The following is a 23,338-nucleotide window of genomic DNA, read 5'->3' as shown; positions in this document are numbered from 1 at the left end:
ACTGTGGGTACTTGACACTGGACTTCTGGCATTTTGGCATTTCCTTCTCCCCAGTCTTCCTCCAGACTCTGGCACCTTGATTTCCGAATGACATGCAGAATTTGCTTTCATCCGAAAAAAGTACTTTGGACCACTGAGCAACAGTCCAGTGCTGCTTCTCTGTAGCCCAGGTCAGGCGCTTCTGCCGCTGTTTCTGGTTCAAAAGTGGCTTGACCTGGGGAATGCGGCACCTGTAGCCCATTTCCTGCACACGCCTGTGCCCGGTGGCTCTGGATGTTTCTACTCCAGACTCAGTCCACCGCTTCCGCAGGTCCCCCAAGGTCTGGAATCGGCCCTTCTCCACAATGTTCCTCAGGGTCCGGTCACCTCTTCTCGTTGTGCAGCGTTTTCTGCCACACTTTTTCTTTCATAATTGGGGTTCTGAGTGATGAACCAGGCTGGGAGTTTTAAAGGCCTCAGGAATCTTTTGCAGGTGTTTAATGATATGCTAATTTTGTGAGATAGGAATTTTGGGTTTTCATGAGCTGTATGCCAAAATCATCCGTATTAAGACAATAAAAGACCTGAAATATTTTAGTTAGTGTGCAATGAATCTAAAATATATGAATGTTAAATTTTCATCATGACATTATGGAAAATAATGAACTTTATCACAATATGCTAATATTTTGAGAAGGACCTGTAGATGATGTCTACATGCCAACTGATTGTTTGGAATCCGTGCCAGGAAAAAGCCTTTTCTGTCCAACTTTAATCAATGCAAACATGTAAAATTTGCTAAACTCTATCAGGCCTTTAACTGGAACGGTGTTCTTAGGTTGGATGACACTAGGATTGAGCTACTTGGCAATAATCACTGCAGGTGGTTTTGTTGTTAAACAAAGGATGAATATGTGAAAAATCAGCTCGTGCCCACTGTAAAGCATGGTGTAAGAACCATGATGCTGCTAGATAGTTCTCCTTCCAAATAACCTTGTTAGGGTGCATGAAACCATTTTAAAATAAAAATCATGTTAAATAAAAATCTAGTGACTCAGGAAACTGAAAGTTGGTCACAAATGGCTCCAAACAGAACAATGACCTGAAACATGTGGCCATATCGACAAAGATGGTTGAACAGACACAAAATCAACCTTTTGCCAAGACCATATCAATTGTCATCCATATCAATTGCCATCCACCTATCCACTGTCCTTCACTTATGCAGCGCCAACATTACTGCAGACAAGGCCTAAATTAGTCAGTGTTTCTCCTGCTACATTCTACCATCAAGTGATGCTAGGTGACTGACAGTGTGACTCCCAACTTCTGCCAGTCGAGAACCCTAGTCTCAAACTTGCAGCAAAATCACATCATCCCCCAAAGCAAAGATAGGACCTTGATGCTTCCAAACCAGACATCGTCTCTACCACCTAAAACCTAAATGACAACCTGCGAGCTGAGTTGAAGAGAACACACAATAGAAGGAAACCCAGTACTCTGTACAATGAATGGCACAAAGAGGAATGGTGAAATATCCCTTTCCCTGTATGCTCCAACCTTTTGAAATTTTATTGCTGAGTAACTGAGTATTGTCCTGTTGGCAAAAAGTGGTTCTACAAGGTATTTACAGCAAGGTTACTAGCAATTGTGCCTCCACTGATTTTGGAAAAATCCATTATTTCTTAACTTTAGATTTTTACTTCATTGAAGACATTTATTCAAATCAGAGGTCGGTTTTTCTAATTTCTTTCAGCGTAAAATAATGCTGCTGCAATATAATTTAATCAATATTAAGGCTTTTTTACACAACTTCACCAGGGGGCAGTAAGTGCAACCTGCTCTGTATTCATTGGAGAAAAACAAGATGTGAAAGATGAATACTTACAAGTAGCCACACTGTTAAACATCATCCCGACCACATCATCAAGGCTGACATATCTGGCTGTCAAATGCAACTTGTAAAGATTTAAACTCCCTCATCAGTTGACATCTATCTGCATAACCTAAAATACACTATGGATTTATTGGCTGCTTATCGAGCATGTGAGCATAGTTTAAAGGGCCATGTTTGACATTGCTCTTGTCTATTTGGCAAAACACACACAGAGGCCACGTAGCCTTTAATCCAAGAGGACAGCAGAACATCATTGGCAGTCCATGCTTGCAGAATGGAGTGGGAGGAGCAGCCCTTGCAGGTAACAGCTGGCAACCATCAGCACACACTAGGATGATTGGGGAGTCTCCTGGGAATTCAAGTTCTGGTGGATAACAAGGCTCACAACCATAGCAATGTCACCACTGTACACCTTACACCCACTCCACTGCATGCAAAATCTTTTTCTCTCTTAGTAGAGCTAATAAAAACCCAACCACCGTTTTTTAAGATAATGTCTTGCTCCTCACTGCTGACATTATGAAGTGGTGAATTTATGGATTTTAATGAGAATGATCCATTGAGTTCCCTAATGGGGATTAGCAAACAAAGGAACAGGATAATCGGTAGGTCTTCATCACAATGAGGGACACAGATATCATTAAACCCCACAATACAAATGTTAATGACCAAGATTGGCAAGCCGTTCCAGTGCACATGCAGACATATAACATAACAGTCAGTCAGAAGTCATTACATTTTAATAATATTAAATTCTTATTAGCTGTAGAAGAGTAAAAGCACAGAGGACTGCAGCCTCCTGGGACCGAAGGCAAGAATCAAGGAACTTAATTCTACTTGACAACATGTAACAGATACACAGCCTTTTTATTATGAGATAATTAGGAACTTTAGAGGGAATGGACTGGTGTGTGATCTACACCAGCATCACAAGTAGACAAACTTAAGCTACCCTTAGACACCTTCCCTCTTAAATCTCCTCCCAACCACACACACATATAGACTCTTCCCAGAGCATTTATTTTGACTGTGCTCAGAGAAAATCACTTTGACGGTTGCAAAGAAAAATAAAGCCTGCGTAATTTATTAATGTGTCTCCCTGAAATGCACTTGAAAGTGAATGTTACCCGATATCAGAGCAACAAAACAATTTGACATCATTACAAGTAGTGTGAGAGTCATTTGATAATAGAGAGCATGAAATACCCAGGTAGTCAGAAACATTTCCGGATGATTGCTGTGTTTATTTTCATTACAACAAAGACTCCCCTAAAGGCACTGGGCTGTTTAGCCTCACAGAGAAACTTAAATCATTCTCTTACAGCTTATTATCATTTATCAGAGAAGTAAACCACTGCAGATGTAGCGATTGTTTGACAGTTCCAAAACCCTGACTGTCCAAATTTTTAAGTGTAATGTATTACAAAACTATTCATACCGCTTTTCCACAATTTGTCACATTAAACCATAAACTTCATTGGGATTTTATATGATAAACCAACACAATTTAGTGCATAATTATGAAGTTGAAACAATAGAATAAAGGGTTTTTAGCATTTCTTTACGATTAAAAATCTGAAAAGTGTGGGGTGCATTTGCGGATCTGGAGACTGAATGTTTGCCCATTTTTCTTTGCAAAGTAGCTAAGTCAGAGTGGATAATTAGCATCAGTTGATATGAAGTTTCAGCTCTTTCCATGCATTCCTTATTGGATTTTGAATGACTATTATTAAATGGATATGCATAATCATTTTATTTTAACTCTGGAGGTAGGTTTAGGATTGTTGTCCTGTTTCCATAGCCATCATGCTTCTCTTGCCCGCTTTTCTGATTAATGCTCTCTTTTACCAGGCCTGTCAGTTTAGGTGACCCTGAGTGGTTAGAAATTGAACCATACTACTTTGATTTTCAGATGATGAATTGAAAAGTGAAATGTTCTGCTTTGAACCTTGGTCTTTACCATGGTGTTTTACATTAATGTTCCCACAAACTGGTGCATTCATGCAACAGCTGTATTTATACTAGGATTATATTACAAACACTGACTATTAACTAATTAGTGACTTCTGAAGGCAATTAGTTACGCTGCATTTGTTTTCAGGGCAACAGAGTAAATGGGACTGGAAACAAATGCATGTCACACTTTTTGGTAATTTATTTGTACAAGATTTTGAATAAAATATGGAGTACTTTGTGTTGATCTATCACATAAAATGTCAGTAAAATACAGTGAGGTATGTGGTTGTTGAAATTTGAAAACGTTTAAGGGTTTAAATCTTAAATGCACTGAAGTGATCCTGTTAGCACACTGACTAATTAAAGAGAACTAAAATAAAATGAAAAAAATAATCCACTTAATCATTCATTGTGATCAGGTAATAGATGCATCGACGTTTAACACTTATCTCCATATCTATGTACGTGAAGTGTGTGTTTTAATTAAGAGCAACTCACCGCTTTAGTACACTGCACATCCTTCCCTAGAAGCCAGTTGAGCTCCAGATTTCCTTCTCCCTGATAGCAGGACTGCAGGCGCTCCTTGATTCTCGCATTGATGTCTCGTATGGTGAAGACACAGAGTGCTGAGTCGTCTGGCGGTCGATGGAACTGTTTCTGGCCCTTGGAGAAGATGGTGAACAGCACATCATCTTGGGCACTTAGGTTGAGCGAAGCAGCAAGAATGCGGCCCGGCTTGCCGAGGTAGGCAGCCTGCAAAAGGCGGTACTCGACACCGTTCTTCACACAGCCAATAGGCAGGGAAACGTAGGAGTGAAATTTGCGGTCGTCTTTACAGAGGCGAACGATGCGGGACGTGTAGAAGAGATCGCTGCTGGATCCACTTGATGACATGCTGTTCTCTGGCGTCTCTGGCTGAACAGTCAGGAAGTAAACAAAGCTGCCACTTGCAAAGCCATAAACATAGTAAATGTCAAAGTGTGAAACGAGTGCTAGTGTGTCTGAGGGTATCTTAATAAGGGACGACACAAAATCAGTGTGCAACTCGTAGTCAAGCATGGCAGAAGATTCCGGATCCCGTGGCAACTTTCGGCTGGAAAGAGTGGGAAAATAGTCCTGTTTGCCATCCACTGCTGTGCCGATAAAAAGTGTTGCGTCCTGGCCCTGTGACGGCACAATCACCCCATACATGGTCCCCGTCTGGTTGACGCTGGAGAGGTAGTGCTCTTTCTTGTGGGAGGGCTCAACTAAAATAAACAAGTCATCCAATCTGAGGAGTTTACACACACCCTGGTAGAGACTGCCACAGGCCAACAGCCGATTTTGGGAATAATCAATGAGCAGGAGCTTGTTGACATTGTTGGTGGGCACAAGGGGCTCAAAACAGGGCTGTACAATGAGAGGAGGGTAGCAGGCCTTATTGTCATCCTTTGGGCCTGTATCATGGGAAACAAGGAGGGTCAGATTGCCTGATAGCTTGTACACACGGTTGACCGCTCCAACATATAATGCACCAGTGGTTTGGTGAACAGTCAGGTGATTAAAGACCCATTCTCGCCGTTCAGGGTGGAAACTATTGAAAGTCTGCCCATCTGTGGCAGGAATCACTAAAAGCCAGAAGAATAAAAGAGCTGCGACTGCTCCAAACTTGGGGTAATGTGAGAAAGTTCTGTGTGTGGCCTTTTGACCATCCATGTTTACTTGTCCTACAGGGAAACCGCTGAGTGAGCAGATAGATTTAGGGGAAGAGGGCGGTGACCTTTGCCTTTTTGTCGATGGAGGCAAACTTGCAGGTCGAACTTTCAAAAGTACCTTCACATGTTTCTGAGAAGAGAAAACAGGAAAATAAGTTAGACATCTCTGCATATGTAACATTCCAAACAAAGCAACTCATGATCAAATGGAAAAATGTAAGAAGTATACATGCTCTGCTTCAGCAGGGCAAAGGGTTGTGAAGGAGGTGCTGGTTTAAAGCGACAATATGTGGAAACCATTATGGTGCACATTCCAAACGAGCTGCTGAACAGGCCAAGACAATGCAGGAAGGAGAGGCAGGTTACACCACCGGAAATTAGCCTGACCTGACTCATACTGACGGTGTTGCTGTCACTCATTGGCCAAGCGGTTTCTAAGAACAAGAATGTGGAACAAAGACGCAGCTCTCAGAGAGCCTTGGAAACATGGCAGTGATTCACCGCATTATCCATCTGCATCACTGTTTTTATATCTAACCTGGCTTGCCCAAGCATTTTATATTGCCTAGTACAAAGCCTTAATGTATCCATTTATCCATAAAAGAATATTATGAGTTTTAACTAATTTAATTTTGATGACAGTAAAGTTTGACCATCTACAGTTCCTGGAAAACGGAATACACACCCCTTATTTTTTTGTTGGCTACATATTATATGCATTTGTTGTCAGTCCCCTTTACTCTGATATCCCTAAATAAAATCCAGTGCAATTACCTTTACAAGTCGCCAAATCAGTAAAAGGAGTTAATTTGTGAGTATAAACACAGCTGCTCTTTAAGGTCCTCAGAGGTTTGTTAGAAAACATTAGTAAACAAACAACATTATGAAGACCAATGAATAAGTGGCAAGAAGCAAACCATTGTGGAAAGAAAGCCAAAAGAAGTCAATTTTAAAGTTTGCCATAAGCCATTTAGCAAAGAAGGTGCTCTGGTGAGATAAGTCGAAGATGTAACATTTTGGTCTACATGCAAAATACTATGCAAGGCTAAAAAATAGCACTGCACTTCACCCTGAACCCAAAATCCCCATGGTAAAACATGGTGATGGCAGCATCATGCTGCAGGGAAGCTTTTTTCAGCAGAGAGATAAACTGGTCAGAGTTTGTGGGAAGCTGGATGGAGCAAAATACATGGCAATATTGGCAGGCTTGTTTAACTCCAGTCCAGTAAAGATAGCTGTCCTAAAACTTTTAAATGTCTTTAATCTAACACACCAACCAAATAGCTGAACTACCTTACCAGGTGTGATGAAGCACAGATGCATCTAAAAGTTGCAGGACACGGACCATCAAGGACTGGAGTTTGACACCTGAGACTGGAGTATTTACCTTCATGCAGGCCATCGAACCTTAACATACAGATGGAGCTACCATGGAATGGATTGAATCAAAGCATATTCATGTGTTGGAATGGCCAACTCAAAGTCCACACCTAAATCCAACTAAGAATCTGTGGTGAGACTTTAAAATGGATGTTCAAAGCTGCAAAGAAGAATCAGCCAAAAATTCAGGCCCTATAGCAAAGCTGGTAGAGATATCCCTAAAAGACTTGTAGCTGTAATTGCGAGGTTTGTGATTTTAAGGTGACAAAATGTAAAAATGTTTATAGGATAGTATAAACATTTTGGCAAAGCACAATATGTGTTCCCAGCCTAATAATTTACATTCACCCCCTTTCTTGCAATTTTGTACACTTGATTTCAAACAAAAATTAGGTAAAGCCTGAATTTTTTGCAATCCTGCTTTAGCTTGGCTGCAGAGATTTCTCTCCATGTGTCCCATGAACTTAAAGATACAGCTCTATGTGGTCTGTCCCCATGAGTAAATTATCTCATCCATTGGAAGAAAAGGCCTGGATCTTATTACTGGAACAAACCGAGAACAAATTGGAAATCACTTCTACACACCCTTTTCCTTACTCCTTGACCTTTACAAGGCACCATTTACTAAATTGGAGTCTATAAATTTTTTTTTTAACATTGCTGTTCTTTTTGATCTTTTCTATCCCCATCTCTTGCTTGTATTATTAGATGATAAAGGCATTAATCACCACTGCAACAATTATGTACAAGATACAGTTAAGTGTGAGTGTGTGTGTTTGTGTGTCTCATCTCCTTCTCTCCATATTATCAGTGCGCTCCATCAGAACCAGGCAGTGTGAGAGGGTAACAAGTGGAGAGAATGGCAGTGCATCCAAAAATCAACTATGATCAGGCGTAGCGATCCAACAAGGGTAATTACTGTGGAGCTGAGGGAGGTAAGCTGGGGAACGACATAGGATGCCAAGGGCTAGAACGTGTCAGAGGCGGCCTTACATCATTTGTCACGCTCCAGATTTGCATTCGCCGGCAGCGAGGGCGCAGGGAATCAAGTGTGAAAGGTGTGGCTAGAACAATCAGCCACTGCACCTTAAATTAACAAGAGCTTGGCCCTAAAACTATGAACGGAGAGTAATATGGATAGGTATAACTCATGTGGATTTCCATCAGAATGATGTCAGCCTTTTCTTAGACCTTGCTGTAAATCATGCAATGGCGATTTTGGGGTCCCTTTCCTCTCCTTTTATCCGTGAGCATGCTGCACATTTTTATCTTAAATATAGACCCTAAGGAGATATATTGATCCACATGTCCATGAACACAGGTTTTAAGGCCCAATCAAGCTGTTCTTGGTGTGCGTATATGTGGAGGTGTTGGAGGCGCTGTATCCCAGAGGCACTTTATTAGCATGGCCATAAAAGTGCCACTGCTTCTAAAAAAAGCAGCAAGAGGCAGACCCTCACTCTCACTTTCTGCTCCCTACATGCTGCTACGCTCCTTTGTGTGAGTTTGCACAAGCTGGATGTGCAAAGTGGATCCTGTTGGTGGAATAATGAGCCTCCTGCTGAGCTAGCTTTTTGCACAAGCCCCACCGCCTTTTGCCCCTTAGGGCTTTTTGCTACACCCTCCGCCCTTAATTGTATATGTGTGTTCAACATTTACTCCCATCTATCTCTTCTTCCGCTCCTCATTATTTTGGTCTTCCCCCCGACTCATTGCGAGAAAGAAATGCATCGTGTTGTGGCTACAGCTGCACAGGCAGTGTGTCATAATGGTCTAAATAAAAAAGGCTCCACCAAGGTTATCCATTCATATTGCTTTCAGCAAAATGGGGACCAAATTCTTTGTTTAAGTTGATTGCATGACCACTCTTTGTTCCACATGTCATGAACTTTCAAAGTGATTTGCAGCTGTGAGGCAGACTTTAAAAGAATAACCCCAACACCAAATCACGCCTTGTGTTCTGTAGTTCAAGCCATGTCTTTGTTTAGTTTATTAGGTGACAAAGTTAACAGAGATGGACATTAACATCTAAATGCATTCAGGAATGATTCATAGATAAATACAATTACCCTGGTAGAGGGCATGAGTGTTGTTGCAATAATCACAATTATTCTCAAGGTAGAAAATAAGCGAGAACCATTTTTAATTCTTAATGGGTAATTTAAGTCAGAGGCTTTAAACTTGTAGCTATAAATTCACTTTCTTCTATTCCTACTACAGCTCTATCATCAGTTGAGTTAGTTTACAGCATTGCAAGACTGTCTGAACCTCTATAAAAACACCAAATGCAACAGCTTCTCAAATAAGCTTAGTGTGGATGCATCATCACACCAGACATGGCTTAAAGAGGCATAATAATATTTTTTAACATATAAACTTAAAGTCCTTAAAGTACAAAAGACATAAATAGCAATCTAAAAGAGCATCTAAAACAGAAAAGCACAAACTTATATGGATGAGGACATTTCGTCTTGAATCGCTGTGTCTCACAAAAAAGATTGAGAATACATTGAATGGATGTGTGGCTGCTTATTGGCAACACAGAAAAGGATGAAGTAAGCACTCCTACTTTCCTCAAATATATTGTATGCAGGAAAAGTAAGGGAGCTTTGTGAAAGTGAACAAGTGAAGAGCGTGGATTTTGCCTCAGCTATTCTCTCTCTGTTAAATAAAATATAAAGCATAAAATATCTCAATTAATCAAAAATCTGTTTTACAGTGTTTCTTTACATCTTCTGCCAGAAACAAAAGTGAAGTGTTATGAGGCCACATTTCCAACAGCTTATTTATGCTATATTACATAACAATATGTAATATAAAAGCTGCTATAGTCAGTAAATGTCCATTCTAACAATTATTTTGCATACTCCTTGGTGACATGGAAAGAAAAGAAAGAAGGAGTCAAGAGAGACTTAGATTCCAGCACGCACGTAAGCTGTGATCATAGCTTGGAGAAAAGACAGTTTTTTCAAAACTTCCTATCCATAATGAGCAGTCAGGAACACAAAACACAGTGCTGACACACAGGGCCAGCCAGCTTCTGAGTTCTTGTAAAACAGGGTGATCACAGTGGCTGCCTGTGCTCTGTTATTGTAGTGGCTGATTGTGGGTCCCTTGATGAAACGTGGGTGATTTCCACTGCCATCTGGAATGACGCCGTCACAGAAGCTACGTTGTGATATGCCGAAAGATACTAGCAGGCTGCAGGAGTCTTAGACAAGGAAGGAGAAAATTATAAGATACAAAATGATAGGCTTAACAAACCATCACTGAACATTGTTGACACAACAGCCCGAGGACAACCTAGCAGCCAGCAAACTGACAGAGGTAGGGAGGGTTTGGCCTCTCGATCTTTGAGTAAACAGCAGGTCCTAGATTTATTTATTTTTTTTTAGTTGTCATGTACTAAGCTTCTTAACAATGGAGCAAAATTTGTTTGATCTTCTAAATTCATATTTATAGCAATTGTATTGCAAAAGATAAAGCACATGAACCAAATCCGTTTACGGAGCTAAATCCATTGTTGCTGCAAAAGAAAAGGAAATGGGAGATGATAATTTCATGCCTTGGATTAATGTGTTATTCAGAGAATGATTAATGTAAAGCGTGAAATCAGGGAGCTTAAGTAAAATGGATACACAGCAAATTAAAGAGACAGTTTGAAGGAAAGAAAATCAACAAACAACATGGTCAAGAAAAAGGGTCTACAAAAATGTAATTTTTGTAGACCCTCAAACAAGGAGCTGAATACAAAACAAACTACAAGTTTTAATAAAAACAAATGAAATTAGAACAATGTATCATTTTCCTTCTACCTCACATTTATGTGCTACTTTCTGTTGGTCTATCAAAAAATGTCCTTAAGATACATTGGTTTATGACTGTAACAAGACAACATATGAAAAGGTTTAAGTGGTGTGAATTCTTTTTATCGGAAGAGCTGATATCTCTTCACCAGTGGTTAAATTTTTATCTAGGCCTTTTCTAAAACTGTTTCGTTTACATGTTTTAGCATCACATGCATGAAGCTCTGAGCTGTGGTTAGCTGCTGTAAACTAGTGACGCGTGCTGCATTAATGCACACTTAGCCACAATTAAGCATATGTTTTGAGGTCACTCTCAGAGAGCACTTAGTATTCAGTCCCTAATAGGACTATCTGTGTTACTGACCCATATCAATGCACTTGCTCATAAATGTCTGAGCTGGGAGGCCTGCAGCAAGGCCTTGAATTGTTTTTCATTGAAAAGCAGCCTAAGTGCTTCGGACAGCCTCTGCTTCTTTTTAGAACAGAAGAACACAACCCTACACATAAATATTCCACACCAAGACATTTGATCCTGGCATAAGCAGCATCAACAAAGCAGTTTTTTCTCTGAATGCAAACAAGAGTTCATGCATCTAATATTTCCCTTCATCTTTGTTTCCCCTATGCCCCGTTCTTACTTCACACACTTTGAACTTTGAGAAAACACATGCTGATACTACATCTAAAATCCATGGAATCCACAGAGAGAAACTACTGTGGCATTGTCATTCTAATAATTTTTGTTTGCCCTCCCACAACTGCAACCCTGCACAAACACATGTTCATATGCACACCTGTAACCTTACATGAGCTAAAACTGGTTAAAATTCATGCGTACCATCAAAGGTATATAAAGACAGGTGCAGACACATTCAAATGTACATAAATTGTTCCTTTTTACCGATCCAACCTGAGTTTTACTAAAAGCCTTTGTGTATTTCTCCTGTTTGGAGGCTGAATCCTTAGGAATGATCTTCTCAGACACTCCCACCACCGCTGTACTGGTGGATTTTACCAAATCATTGCTGTATGTCATCCTAGGAGAGCAGATTTCTATTAGGAGGCACTTCCATAAATCTAAATTGTAAAGGGCTCTGGTGAGAGGAGAGGGAATTCTTAGCGGGTGGAGAAAATAAAACAACAAAAGCAGGATGTCAGTGGAGACTAAAGGATCAGATATCTCACCTCAGCTCAGACTGGATCAGGCTTTTTGATTGACACTACACATAATATCAAATTGCAGGGCCATGACGAGCCTGAAAGTATGCTGTTGTCATTTTGAAAGCCAATACACTGGTAGAATGATATCTATAGTGGGGTGATAAACTTAAGGGGAAGTAGCAGAGGTAAACCTAATACTGAAAAATAAATAGCAGTACCAATACCTGTTAGATAGGAGTGTAACCATATACTTTTTATTGTTCAGAAAACAAAGCATCCTCTACTTGGTGCGTTTTCACAAACAACAGTTTTACCAAGTACAAACTGTGTTTTAGTAAATTTCTTTTGATAGAATATTGCTGTTTAGGTCTGATCAGTCTAAATATACTAGATTTTTAAGAGCGGGTGACCAAAACCAGCTAAGACGCCTCAAAAAAACAGTTTTAGAATCCTTTAGCACATTTTCTGTAAGCTGAAAAATAAGGAATGAAATTGTTCTTTCGTGTATTTTAACCGATGAAAAAAAAAAGATTTAACAAATTCTAAGTTGTGTTTCAAAGAATGTGAGAGGTGTAGAATAACCCAATTAAAGCTGGCCAAATTTAGTTGTTGTATTTTTTTAACTACAAATGGGAGGCTGAAAATAGGATGTTAATAATACAACCATTAGCCAGCTGTACTGTATTTGTTTTGTATTTTCATCTTTTTAAAAAGACGAATCATTCCTGTTTGTAACCATTTGTTTTTAATTGCTGGTTACCAAAAATACTGCCACACAAATGATTTAAAATATTGGAGGCTTCTCCAATGGTAATTTAGCCAGATGAAGTAATGCTAACAGCAACTAGATATTTCTTCACATGACATATTTCTTCTAGACATGCCATTTCTTGACTTGAAGATCAGTTGACGTGAAATCTTGTTACACCTCTGTTTTTTTTATTTTAAAAAGAGCCTTTAGTGCAAAGTGTGAAGCTGAGGTTTAACTTTGCTATAGACCAGCATTCAAGCAATGTAATGTCAAGCTGTAGCAACTATTTAGCTCCTAATCCCTGTCCCCAACCAAGTATTTAAGACAATCACTCCTAAAAATGTATATTTTATGTCTAACTTTATGCAGAGTGTTTATATAATTCATACCTACTAAAGTTTTTCACATGTCACGGTACAGACACAAACTTTCATATATTTTATTTGAATTTTAGGTGATAAACAAAATCTAGGTACTGCATAATTTTGAAGTGGACGGAGAATGATACAAAAGGTTTTTACAAATAAAAATCTTCAAATTGGGGCAGGCATTTAAATTGGTCTGTAAAAAGTTCCAAGCTTTGAATAATGTTTAATAGCTTAAGCTTATTCTTCAAAAGTAAAAATAAAAAACTTTTTTATTAGTTTTAGATAAAGGGGCCAACAGTAGCTCAGAAGAAAAAAACATCAGTCTGTTAGACTGCTCTTCATCTTTTCAAACATTAAAACCTTCAAAACTGTAAAATTCCCACTATTTTCTTTTCCATACCTGAAAACATCCTTTACACAAACTAAAGGCAAGTTCTGATTATGCCACAATTGGGAAAGCCAGAAGGATTTGTTATGTTCCAATATTTGAGGATTCATTGTGAAAGTGCTGACGTTAGCACAGTGGACTGAAGCCAACATTAACCATTCTGGAGCTAGACTGCGCTTGGTGAGTGACAGCTCCCTATGTGAAATATTAACGATAAGGGCATACACAGTAGCGGCAGACAATATTGTAAGACCCAGCAAAACGGTAGTAATTTTGTCCCATAAAGTATTTAGCGGGCTCAGTCGAAATGAAGCACGCAACTAAAACTGAATCAACTGAGCCAACAAATTAAATGATTCACTTCAGGAAGTTTTGCAAAGCTAATATTTGTAACCACAAAACATGCAGTTGTGAATTTTCTACATCTGAATCGGCTTCTTCCTTACCAGTTTGTAAAATCTGAAACATTTAAGGGTTACTGAGTCAGAGAATGGCACCAATGGCACGCCACTGAGGGTCCGGGCGACGCCTCAGCCTCTGCGCACGCCACTGAGGGTCCGGGCGATGCCTCAGCTTCTGTTCACGCCACTGAGGGTTTTGTCCTTGTTCTGGCTTCTGAATCCAGAGACGAGGGGTTTGTGGAGGGAGTGCCGCCGGACCTTGTTCATGAGGGGTTCAAGGAACAGTTTGTCTTCGTTCTGGTTTCTGAACCCATAGACGAGGGTTTCGAGGAGGAAGCACCGCCGGATCCTCTCTCTGGGGAGTTCAAGGAGTAGCTTGTCCTCGTTCTGGTCTCCGAGGGTTGCCCAGATTCTGTTCGTGTCTCCGGCGGTCCCATCGACTCTGTTTCTGCCTCCGAGGTTTTGCCAGGTCTTCGCTGTTGGTCCCCTAGGTCTCTACGTCTCTGCTGGTCTCCAGGTCCTCGCCGCAGTCACCGGCTGATTAGGGCTCGGAGTTGCGGGTCCTGGACTCGTCCTGAACTCTGTGCCCGCTCGGGACGACCTCCTGGTCGCCCGCCTGAACTCTGTGACCGCTCGGGACGACCTCCTGGTGGCCCGCCTGAACTCTGTGCCCACTCGGGACGACCTCCTGGTCACCCGCCTGAACTCTGTGACCGCTCGGGACGACCTCCTGGTCGCCCGCCTGAACTTTGTTTTTGGCCCTCCTACCGAGGCCCCCACCGCCCGCCCTTGTCGGGTTGTTTTTGTTTCTGAAAATACTTTTACATGATATTGTAATTTATTTGGATGCCTCTGTATTGCGAGAGACACCAAGCCAGGAATACAGAGATGACATTAATCCAAACAAGGTGCAGCCACAGGATGACCAGTAAACTCAGATTTCCTTGCAAGCACCAACAGCAGCATCCTAACATGTCTGTGGGTGCACCTCGTTTTGTTTATATCAATGCTTTCTTATCAGCAGGGTAGCCCCGCAGGGAAACTATTTGCTCTGAGCTGCAGGCTGCTAAACAAACCATGGACTCTGACTTTTCTGTTTTTTTGACCCCTGCCCAACCAGAATAAGGCAGCAATTGATTTGTCCCCTGTACAATGCCACCAAACTGATCCGCTTTGCTTTGAAAAGCATTCTAATAAAGACCACATTAAAAATGACTTCCACTTCAGTGGTCATATTTCGCCATGCATTCATGCAATCCCCAGCAACTCTCTTAATCATATGTCTCATCAAGATCATAGTGCTTAAGCATGGCATTGTGGTCAAGGCGACTTACTGCTAGAGGAATTTAGGGATGAGGAAATTGTGAGTGGGGGAGGCAAAGGAAAGAGAGGAAATCCAAGTCAGATAAAGGAAAAAAACAAAAATGATCGGTGCCAGGCTGTTAGATATGGCAAGATTACAAAAACAGAGGTTAATAAAAGGTAAAAAGAAAAACAGAACATATTAACAGTGGGAAATGGATAGAAGGAAGGCAGGAAGGAAGGTAAAGGTGATGCAGCTAATACTGCAGCTAGGTAACAAGTTGATACAGCCAGAATGGCAGCCACAGCTCGAGTACATGGTCTGGTACATCTGTTATTATCTGGTGCAAATTGGCACCGCCTGACTGGCAGTGAGACCAGGGTCAGTTACAGAGTGAGAGGAAAAAGAGTTGCAGAGAGGTGTCAATATAAAAAAAAGGTGAACGAAAAATCTTGATAGGACTGTTCTCCTGGCCTTAGTGTACACTATAGCCATTCATTAAACACAGAGACCTGTCATTTCACTTAGCAGACGCCAGACAAAATCCAAACTGGTTATATAAGAGTTTCTGGAGAGATGAAAACTTCATGGGAAATCCTGTCAGTCAAAGAAATCCCTTCAATTTTCCCAGCTACTGTTCATCTAAGGACTGCATGATATAGCCTGCAGCTCTGTAATCACACGCTGGCTGAAGAGATGAGGCTATTTTGTATTGACTGAGAGCCAGGCACTGGAAACCCAGCAGGACACAATCTCTTTAAGTCATAACTACCATCAAAAACCTGATTAAAAGATCCCAAAGATAAGCATGCATAGTTTACAAAATTCCCATTATACATATGACAAGGGAACAAAGGTTATTTTTGAGCAAAAAAATAAATGGTATTCATGAACTGGGGCTGTGATCTGCTGCAGTAATGACAACTGGGCCTGTGATGTAACAGAAACACTACGTTGTAAGCTGTAGCTCTATTAGCACTAAAATCAATTAGCCATCAATGCAATTAACATGATCGTGAAAAACTAATTTGTCCCCCTGGTTTGGATTTTGATATTCTTCTATACAAATATAGACAAAAGTCTATAGACAAAAATTTGTTTTGCACATTGTAATGGATAATTAAAGAAAATGTTGTAAGATGAGAGTTCAGTTCGTGTTCAGTTCTTCAATTAACTGGGATATCTGCAGTTGGAGTCAATAGTGTCAAACTAACAGATGTTTTGCTGCATTTGCACCTCCTGTTCACACACACAGACATACACACAGAATTTGTGGTGAGAAAATCTGAGATTATTAGGATTAGTTGTTTTGTAGCTACTCACAGACATGTGTTTACAAAGACATCTGTAGAACAGCTGTGATTACATGCAGTTTTTTATTTAATCTACAGGTCCTTCTCAAAGTATTAGCATATTGTGATAAAGTTCATTATTTTTCATAATGTCATGATGAAAATTTAACATTCATATATTTTAGATTCATTGCACACTAACTGAAATATTTCAGGTCTTTTATTGTCTTAATACGGATGATTGTGGCATACAGCTCATGAAAACCCAAAATTCCTATCTCACAAAATTAGCCTATTTCATCCGACCAATAAAAGAAAAGTGTTTTTAATACAAAAAACGTAAACCTTCAAATAATTATGTACAGTTATGCATTCAATACTTGGTCGGGAATCCTTTGGCAGAAATGACTGCTTCAATGCGGCGTGGCACTGCTGAGGTCTTATGGAGCCCCAGGATGCCTCGAAAGCGGCCTTTAGCTCAACCAGAGTGTTGGGTCTTGAGTCTCTCAACGTTCTCTTCACAATATCCCACAGATTCTCTATGGGGTTCAGGTCAGGAGAGTTGGCAGGCCAATTGAGCACATTTATACCATGGTCAGTAAACCATTTACCAGTGGTTTTGGCACTGTGAGCAGGTGCCGGGTCGTGCTGAAAAATGAAATCTTCATCTCCATAAAGCTTTTCAGCAGATGGAAGCATGAAGTGCTCCAAAATCTCCTGATAGCTAGCTGCATTGACCCTGCCCTTGATAAAACACAGTGGACCAACACCAGCAGCTGACACGGCACCCCAGACCATCACTGACTGTGGTTACTTGACACTGGACTTCTGGCATTTTGGCATTTCCTTCTCCCCAGTCTTCCTCCAGACTCTGGCACCTTGATTTCCGAATGACATGCAGAATTTGCTTTCATCCGAAAAAAGTACTTTGGACCACTGAGCAACAGTCCAGTGCTGCTTCTCTGTAGCCCAGGTCAGGCGCTTCTGCCGCTGTTTCTGGTTCAAAAGTGGCTTGACCTGGGGAATGCGGCACCTGTAGCCCATTTCCTGCACACGCCTGTGCACGGTGGCTCTGGATGTTTCTACTCCAGACTCAGTCCACCGCTTCCGCAGGTCCCCCAAGGTCTGGAATCGGCCCTTCTCCACAATGTTCCTCAGGGTCCGGTCACCTCTTCTCGTTGTGCAGTGTTTTCTGCCACACTTTTTCCTTCCCACAGACTTCCCACTGAGGTGCCTTGATACAGCACTCTGGGAACAGCCTATTCGTTCAGAAATTTATTTCTGTGTCTTACCCTCTTGCTTGAGGGTGTTAATAGTGGCCTTCTGGACAGCAGTCAGGTCGGCAGTCTTACCCATGATTGGGGTTTTGAGTGATGAACCAGGCTGGGAGTTTTAAAGGCCTCAGGAATCTTTTGCAGGTGTTTAGAGTTAACTCGTTGATTCAGATGATTAGGTTCATAGCTCATTTAGAGACCCTTTTTATAATATGCTAATTTTGTGAGATAGGAATTTTGGGTTTTTATGAGCTGTATGCCAAAATCATCCGTATTAAGACAATAAAAGACCTGAAATATTTCAGTTAGTGTGCAATGAATCTAAAATATATGAATGTTAAATTTTCATAATTACATTATGGAAAATAATGAACTTTATCACAATATGCTAATATTTTGAGAAGGACCTGTAGATGCATCTGTTTTAACATTTTTAATGATAAAATCAATATTTGTTCAGATAAAAAGTTACACTTATGAATGAACTTGTTACTATTGCTAACAGAGGAAAAAATATAAATTTGAAAAAATGTGCAGGGTGGTGCAACTAAGACCACAGAAAGTATAAGAAGTTGGTGTTGTGTCCAAGGCAGGGAGCACAGTGGTGAGTTAATTCTTAACAAATACACAGTTCAGCAAGTTTTTTTCTCTTTGTGAATCTCTATGTTCAGGTTAACATTTTTACATTTTTCTATGCTTCCAGTACAAGACAAATAAATTTCCTTTTGTCCGACCAAACTAGATGCCTGAAACTGTAGCTGTCACCAGGCTTGCTTTCTTCCTTCAATCAAAGTTTTGGTACACGTTGGGAGTTCTGTTCAGGATCACCATTGGCTCCTTTGCTACACATTTGTTTACCTTATCTAAAACACATGGCTTAGATGAACTGAATTGGAAGCAGAGGCATAGAATTAAGCTGTGTACCCTCTGCGACCTGCTTATCTTCTGCAAAAGTACAAACATGGTGTGTGCTCAAACTGACTGTTACTCTGTTTTCTCACCATATTCGATTACTGGTCAAGAGGGCTAAACACGCAAGTCTGATTAATCCTAGAAAGAGTCAATACCAGTACCAGTGAAAACATGAAGAAATAACCAGTAATGCAGAAAATGTCTTGTCTGTTTACTTTACCAAATGTTAAAACTAAGGATATTGATCAACAGAGTTCAAAATTGGCTTGCTTGGGATGCTTCCCTATTAATTAAATGTGTCAGAACTAAGAACGTCCACGGCTTTTTGATTAACATCATATAATCCACCAACATATAACTTGATGTACTTTTTTAAGGCTTAACAAAAAATAATATAAAATCTGACAAAGCCGTATGCTTTGATGTGCAAATTGGGATAATCTTGCCAATTCTTCATTTACTACATTCAAAATTACTACCTCCATTATACAACCTGCAATAATTATTTCTCTTTAATCTGGTATAGTCTTCACAATAAATAAATTTAAAAAAATCAGTCAGTCAAAATTGGAATTGGCAGATCAGACCTTGAAGGGATACGGAACTCAGCATCAGTCAAGAGAAGATTAATTGTTGCATCTCTAGTTAAACATTTTAAACTGTACCCATTCTGAAAATTCCATGCAATTATTTGTACATGTTATTTTTAGTTATGAATAAGTAGGCTGGAAAACATAACATATATTTAATGCACTGTTCTGTAAATTCTTACAGGAGGAAGAAACCGTCCCTCATTTTGTTCAGGACCTGCTGTAACCCTGAACATAATGCTGCTTGACTCTAAAACACACACTAGCGTCTGAGGACCATTAAAGCCTATTTTCAGGACGTATTCGCTGAGGCACATATAACAGATGCATTATCACACAGCAGCAAAGGGCTCAGACTCTCTCCTGTATGCTCACTCCGCCTGCTGCTCTCTCTACCTCCCCACCTAATAGAGGCCCCTCTAATTTCATCAGATGTGATAAAGTACCACAAAATCAAGTCTGCAGCTAGTTACTTAGCCCAATCTCCCTTTGGATGAGAGGCAATAACAGCATGTGGTGAGGAAATTGGGTGCTTACTCAAACAGAGGGATGCATGCCTAGCAAGCAGAATGTGCTGGTTACGGCAAAGACTCACAGCAGACCATATAGCAGAACGGTGGCACAGAAGCATGAGGAAGGAAAGAAAAATCTCACTGTCACAGTTGCAAGAAAAACTAAAATGAGCCTGGAAAGAACATTACACTTAAAAATACTTTCATTTCAGTAAATAAAAGAATTGTGTGGGCTCACTGACCATTTAATTGAGACATATGTAATGTAGCCACCAATTCATGATCAGCAGGGTGAAAAGCATAATCCTGCAGGCACACAAACTGCCAGTGTGGTTTAGAAAGATTTCTGTGAAATTATTTAAATGATTCAAAGTTGAAAAGTGTTGATTTAGAACTCAACTCAGGAATAAGTTTATATTACAATTGCATGTAAACTTGGATTTACAATAGGTATAAATAATGGAAAAGTCACAGCAGCGAGCTTTAACTCAGTCTTGTCACTTGGTGCATGCATAAAAATGCACCTGATGGTCCTCTGGAGTGCAGCAGCGGCTGCAGGGCTATGCCAGGACACAGGATGGCACAAAGCTCAGAGAGCAGGCTGGCTGAGTGACAGAGGGCCTTGCTGGGTCCGAAATGAAGCGCACATGCATGCCCTCCAGGCTGTTCTGTGTGAACCCCCGTACAGGATGCAGTGCTGGCTGGGACACGGTGGAAACTAAAGCATTGGCTGGTTTCCTGTGTGCCCCTGTGCTGTGAGCAGGCAGATCGCCATAGCAAGCTTTTTTCTAAAAATGCACACAAATATTTTTAGAAGGGACTATTATTTCCTCCGGCAGGATATTTGGTTTTTATTTATTAAATAATTGTACTATACCTTGAGGACATGATATACAAATATATTTGATAATGATGCTACAATTAACCATGTTTCTTCTACAGGTATTTTAATAAAACTTAGTTGTCGAGTAAAGAAAGGTTACCTTCTCAACAGGCCTAGTCAAGTTACAAGCATCAAGGAAAACAGAGGTTTTAAAAAGTCATAATTTCAAAACTGCACATTTTATTCTTCATATTGTTCCTACAGTTTAAAGTCTTTTTATTATGATGCCAGAGAATGTGATGCAGTAACTAGGATTTTCTTCTTCACCTACCCACCTGTTGCTGTACAGTACTGGTCAGCTGGCTCATTAAAGGTTCCTACAATTCTTCTTCTTTTTACAAAACAGTTCAATTTGCTTATCAAGAAATATTTTTGATCATGGTAAATGAGGATAGGTCTGCAGTGAGAACTATCAATTCAGCTATTGACAGTGGTGAACCATCAGGGGCTTAAGGTATTCAGAGAAGGCCGTGGTGGGTTGCAAAACATAATTTTATGTGACCCAGTTTTTAGAATATGTTTAATTAATATGTTTCCCTAATGTGTTTCTCTGTAATATAATGTTGTAAGACCTTGATTATGATTTTTATTTCACTTTTTTTATATCTGGAAAAAACTGAATGGTTCAGAAACTCTTATCTGCTGTCATTAAGTAGTGTTTGTCTGCTCATGACCAGCATTCTGGTCTAAGTACCTTCATCCTGAAACTAAAAACAGAGTTATATTTTTTGTTACACGCTCAGTTTGGAACCAGGGGTTCTGGACATAATCGCTGAACCAAGACAGCCTCTGGAAACAGGTAAGGCTTTTACAGTCCATGTCATTTAACTAAAACTTCAAAATCCACTAAAGCACAGTAGATTGTCATTTTAGTATGGAGGGACAGGCTGTCTTGTTGAACTGGGTTATTCCCATGTTATTCCAATATGCATTCTCTACTCTAGGTGGTCCACTTATCCACTTCAAACTGAGTAACTTGTTTACTGGAATAATCTTGTAAATTATTGGTTCATTGTGTGTAAAAGTTAAAAGTAAAAAACAAAAATAATTGGTCACAATAGATCAAAACTGTATATTGGTATTGGCCAGGAAAAGCATGACCGGTGCATCTGAAATTTTTACTTAATGTTATATTTTGAGAATTTCATACTAGCCCAACCATTGCCCTCAATGACGTTTAACATGTGAAAAAGAGTCTAGAAGTACATTTATTGTACATAGCATAATTGTTCTCATTTTCGTATGTTAGGATGGGTAAGCAGAGGTGAGCAGGAAGGAAGGAATATAATGGTGACCTACAAGGTCTTTGATAAAAACAGCATTTTGGCAGAGTACCAGCAAATTGTAATTTGCTGTGAAGGTTGTGTATTGTGCTGTACTGTACACCAGAGATGATCGCATTCATTTATTTGAGCACCACTGTGATAAAGCACAGGGAATGGCCAAGGATCAGCAGGAGAGAAGAGGTCCTCATTATGTTCAAAGCCAAAAGGGCAAGAGGGAAAAAGAAATGGCCTTATAAGACCTGAGCATTCAGGAAACACTGGAAAACCTGGCACCCCACAATCTATTCCTATCCCAGCATGTTTGTCTATTCCTTCCACATCCTTCATTTCCTTCTCTCAGTGACTCAGAGGTGATGATCTGCCATATTTTGTGTTGAATCAGGAAAACTCCTGCAGTCTGAAATGAGATTGAGGTGAATAACTTTGGAGACCGTGGCAAAGAACATATGTGCGATGCCTATACTTCACAGGTTCTGTGAGTCTGAGCTGTATAAAGAGCTCCTCCAGCCAGTCTGTTACATCAGTGAACCTGGGAATAAGTGGTTCACACTCATTTTCACAGGCCAGAGATTTCTGATTCTGTCCCCCTGCTCTGTGAAAGATTTAACACTAAGACAGCCAGGCCATTCATATTCTGCAGACACATGCTGGAGAACATATTTTATATGTGGCTGTGAGCCTGGTACGACTTTCTGTCAGTTGTCCTCGTATGCTACATATTGATATAGCCACTAAACAAAAAGGCTTGGGGTTTCTGGAGTGTAGGGAATTGATGTAATCACACATACTTGGATGTGCATAAGTAGGTCTTCAGAAAGAGAAGAGTGTGATTTTTTGGGGGCTGGAATTATCCAAATCCAGGCCTATCATGAAATGGGCTGTAATTCCAGCATTGATTTGACTATATGTAAAATGTTGGGCAAGAGAAGTACTAGCATAAAGCGCTTAAGTGAAACTGCTCAATACCCTGCCTGGGTTTAGCCACCAAATCACTTTTACAAGCACAGCCTCTTCCTAAATTTAATCCAACACTGGTTTTCTGGGAATTATGCTTGATCAAAGACTAATCTCTGTTAGTGAGACGATAAAATTAGGATCAGCTTTTTTTTTCTGTTAAGCATGTGAGGTCAGCTCGAACCATATGTAACTGAGCTAGACAGAGCTGGAAACCTAAAACCTAAAGTATGTAACATAAATAAATCACAATCAGCCTTTAAAACATGGGCACTACCATATATGGAGGATGACATAACGTCTGTAATGGCACAGTCTGACAATCTCTCAGAGTAATCACAGAACTAATAGTTTTTTTTGACAAATAAAGAGGCTTAGGTTATCCTGAGTTATCTTCCTTATTTTTTACCTCCGCCTTCCTCCTTCTCTGTTGGATGGAGTAAGTGGGAGTCAGGTTTAGCCTAAACCGGCTCAATTATGGCTGAGGTGCAAACACATCCTCCATTTCTGCTACCTGTATGACCCCTTCTCTTTTCCAATGGTTATAACCA

The 23,338-nt window shown here is 40.2% G+C and overlaps 1 protein-coding gene across 1 annotated transcript in view; it reads right to left on the bottom strand.

Annotated features, from left to right (window-relative positions):
* The window catches only part of plxna2 (plexin A2), a 277,277-nt gene that overhangs the window by 230,806 nt on the left and 23,133 nt on the right, over nucleotides 1–23,338 (bottom strand). Inside the window, exon 2 of the mRNA XM_047362018.1 lies at nucleotides 4,331–5,656. Coding sequence (XP_047217974.1) covers nucleotides 4,331–5,527 — 1,197 coding nt within the window. The 5' untranslated portion in view covers nucleotides 5,528–5,656. The remainder of the gene's footprint in view (nucleotides 1–4,330; nucleotides 5,657–23,338) is intronic.

Source organism: Girardinichthys multiradiatus, chromosome 1 (assembly GCF_021462225.1).
Source record: "Girardinichthys multiradiatus isolate DD_20200921_A chromosome 1, DD_fGirMul_XY1, whole genome shotgun sequence".
Taxonomy (NCBI): domain Eukaryota; kingdom Metazoa; phylum Chordata; class Actinopteri; order Cyprinodontiformes; family Goodeidae; genus Girardinichthys; species Girardinichthys multiradiatus.
Note: the sequence above shows the minus strand (reverse complement) of the source record. Positions and strands in the feature narration are given on the sequence as shown.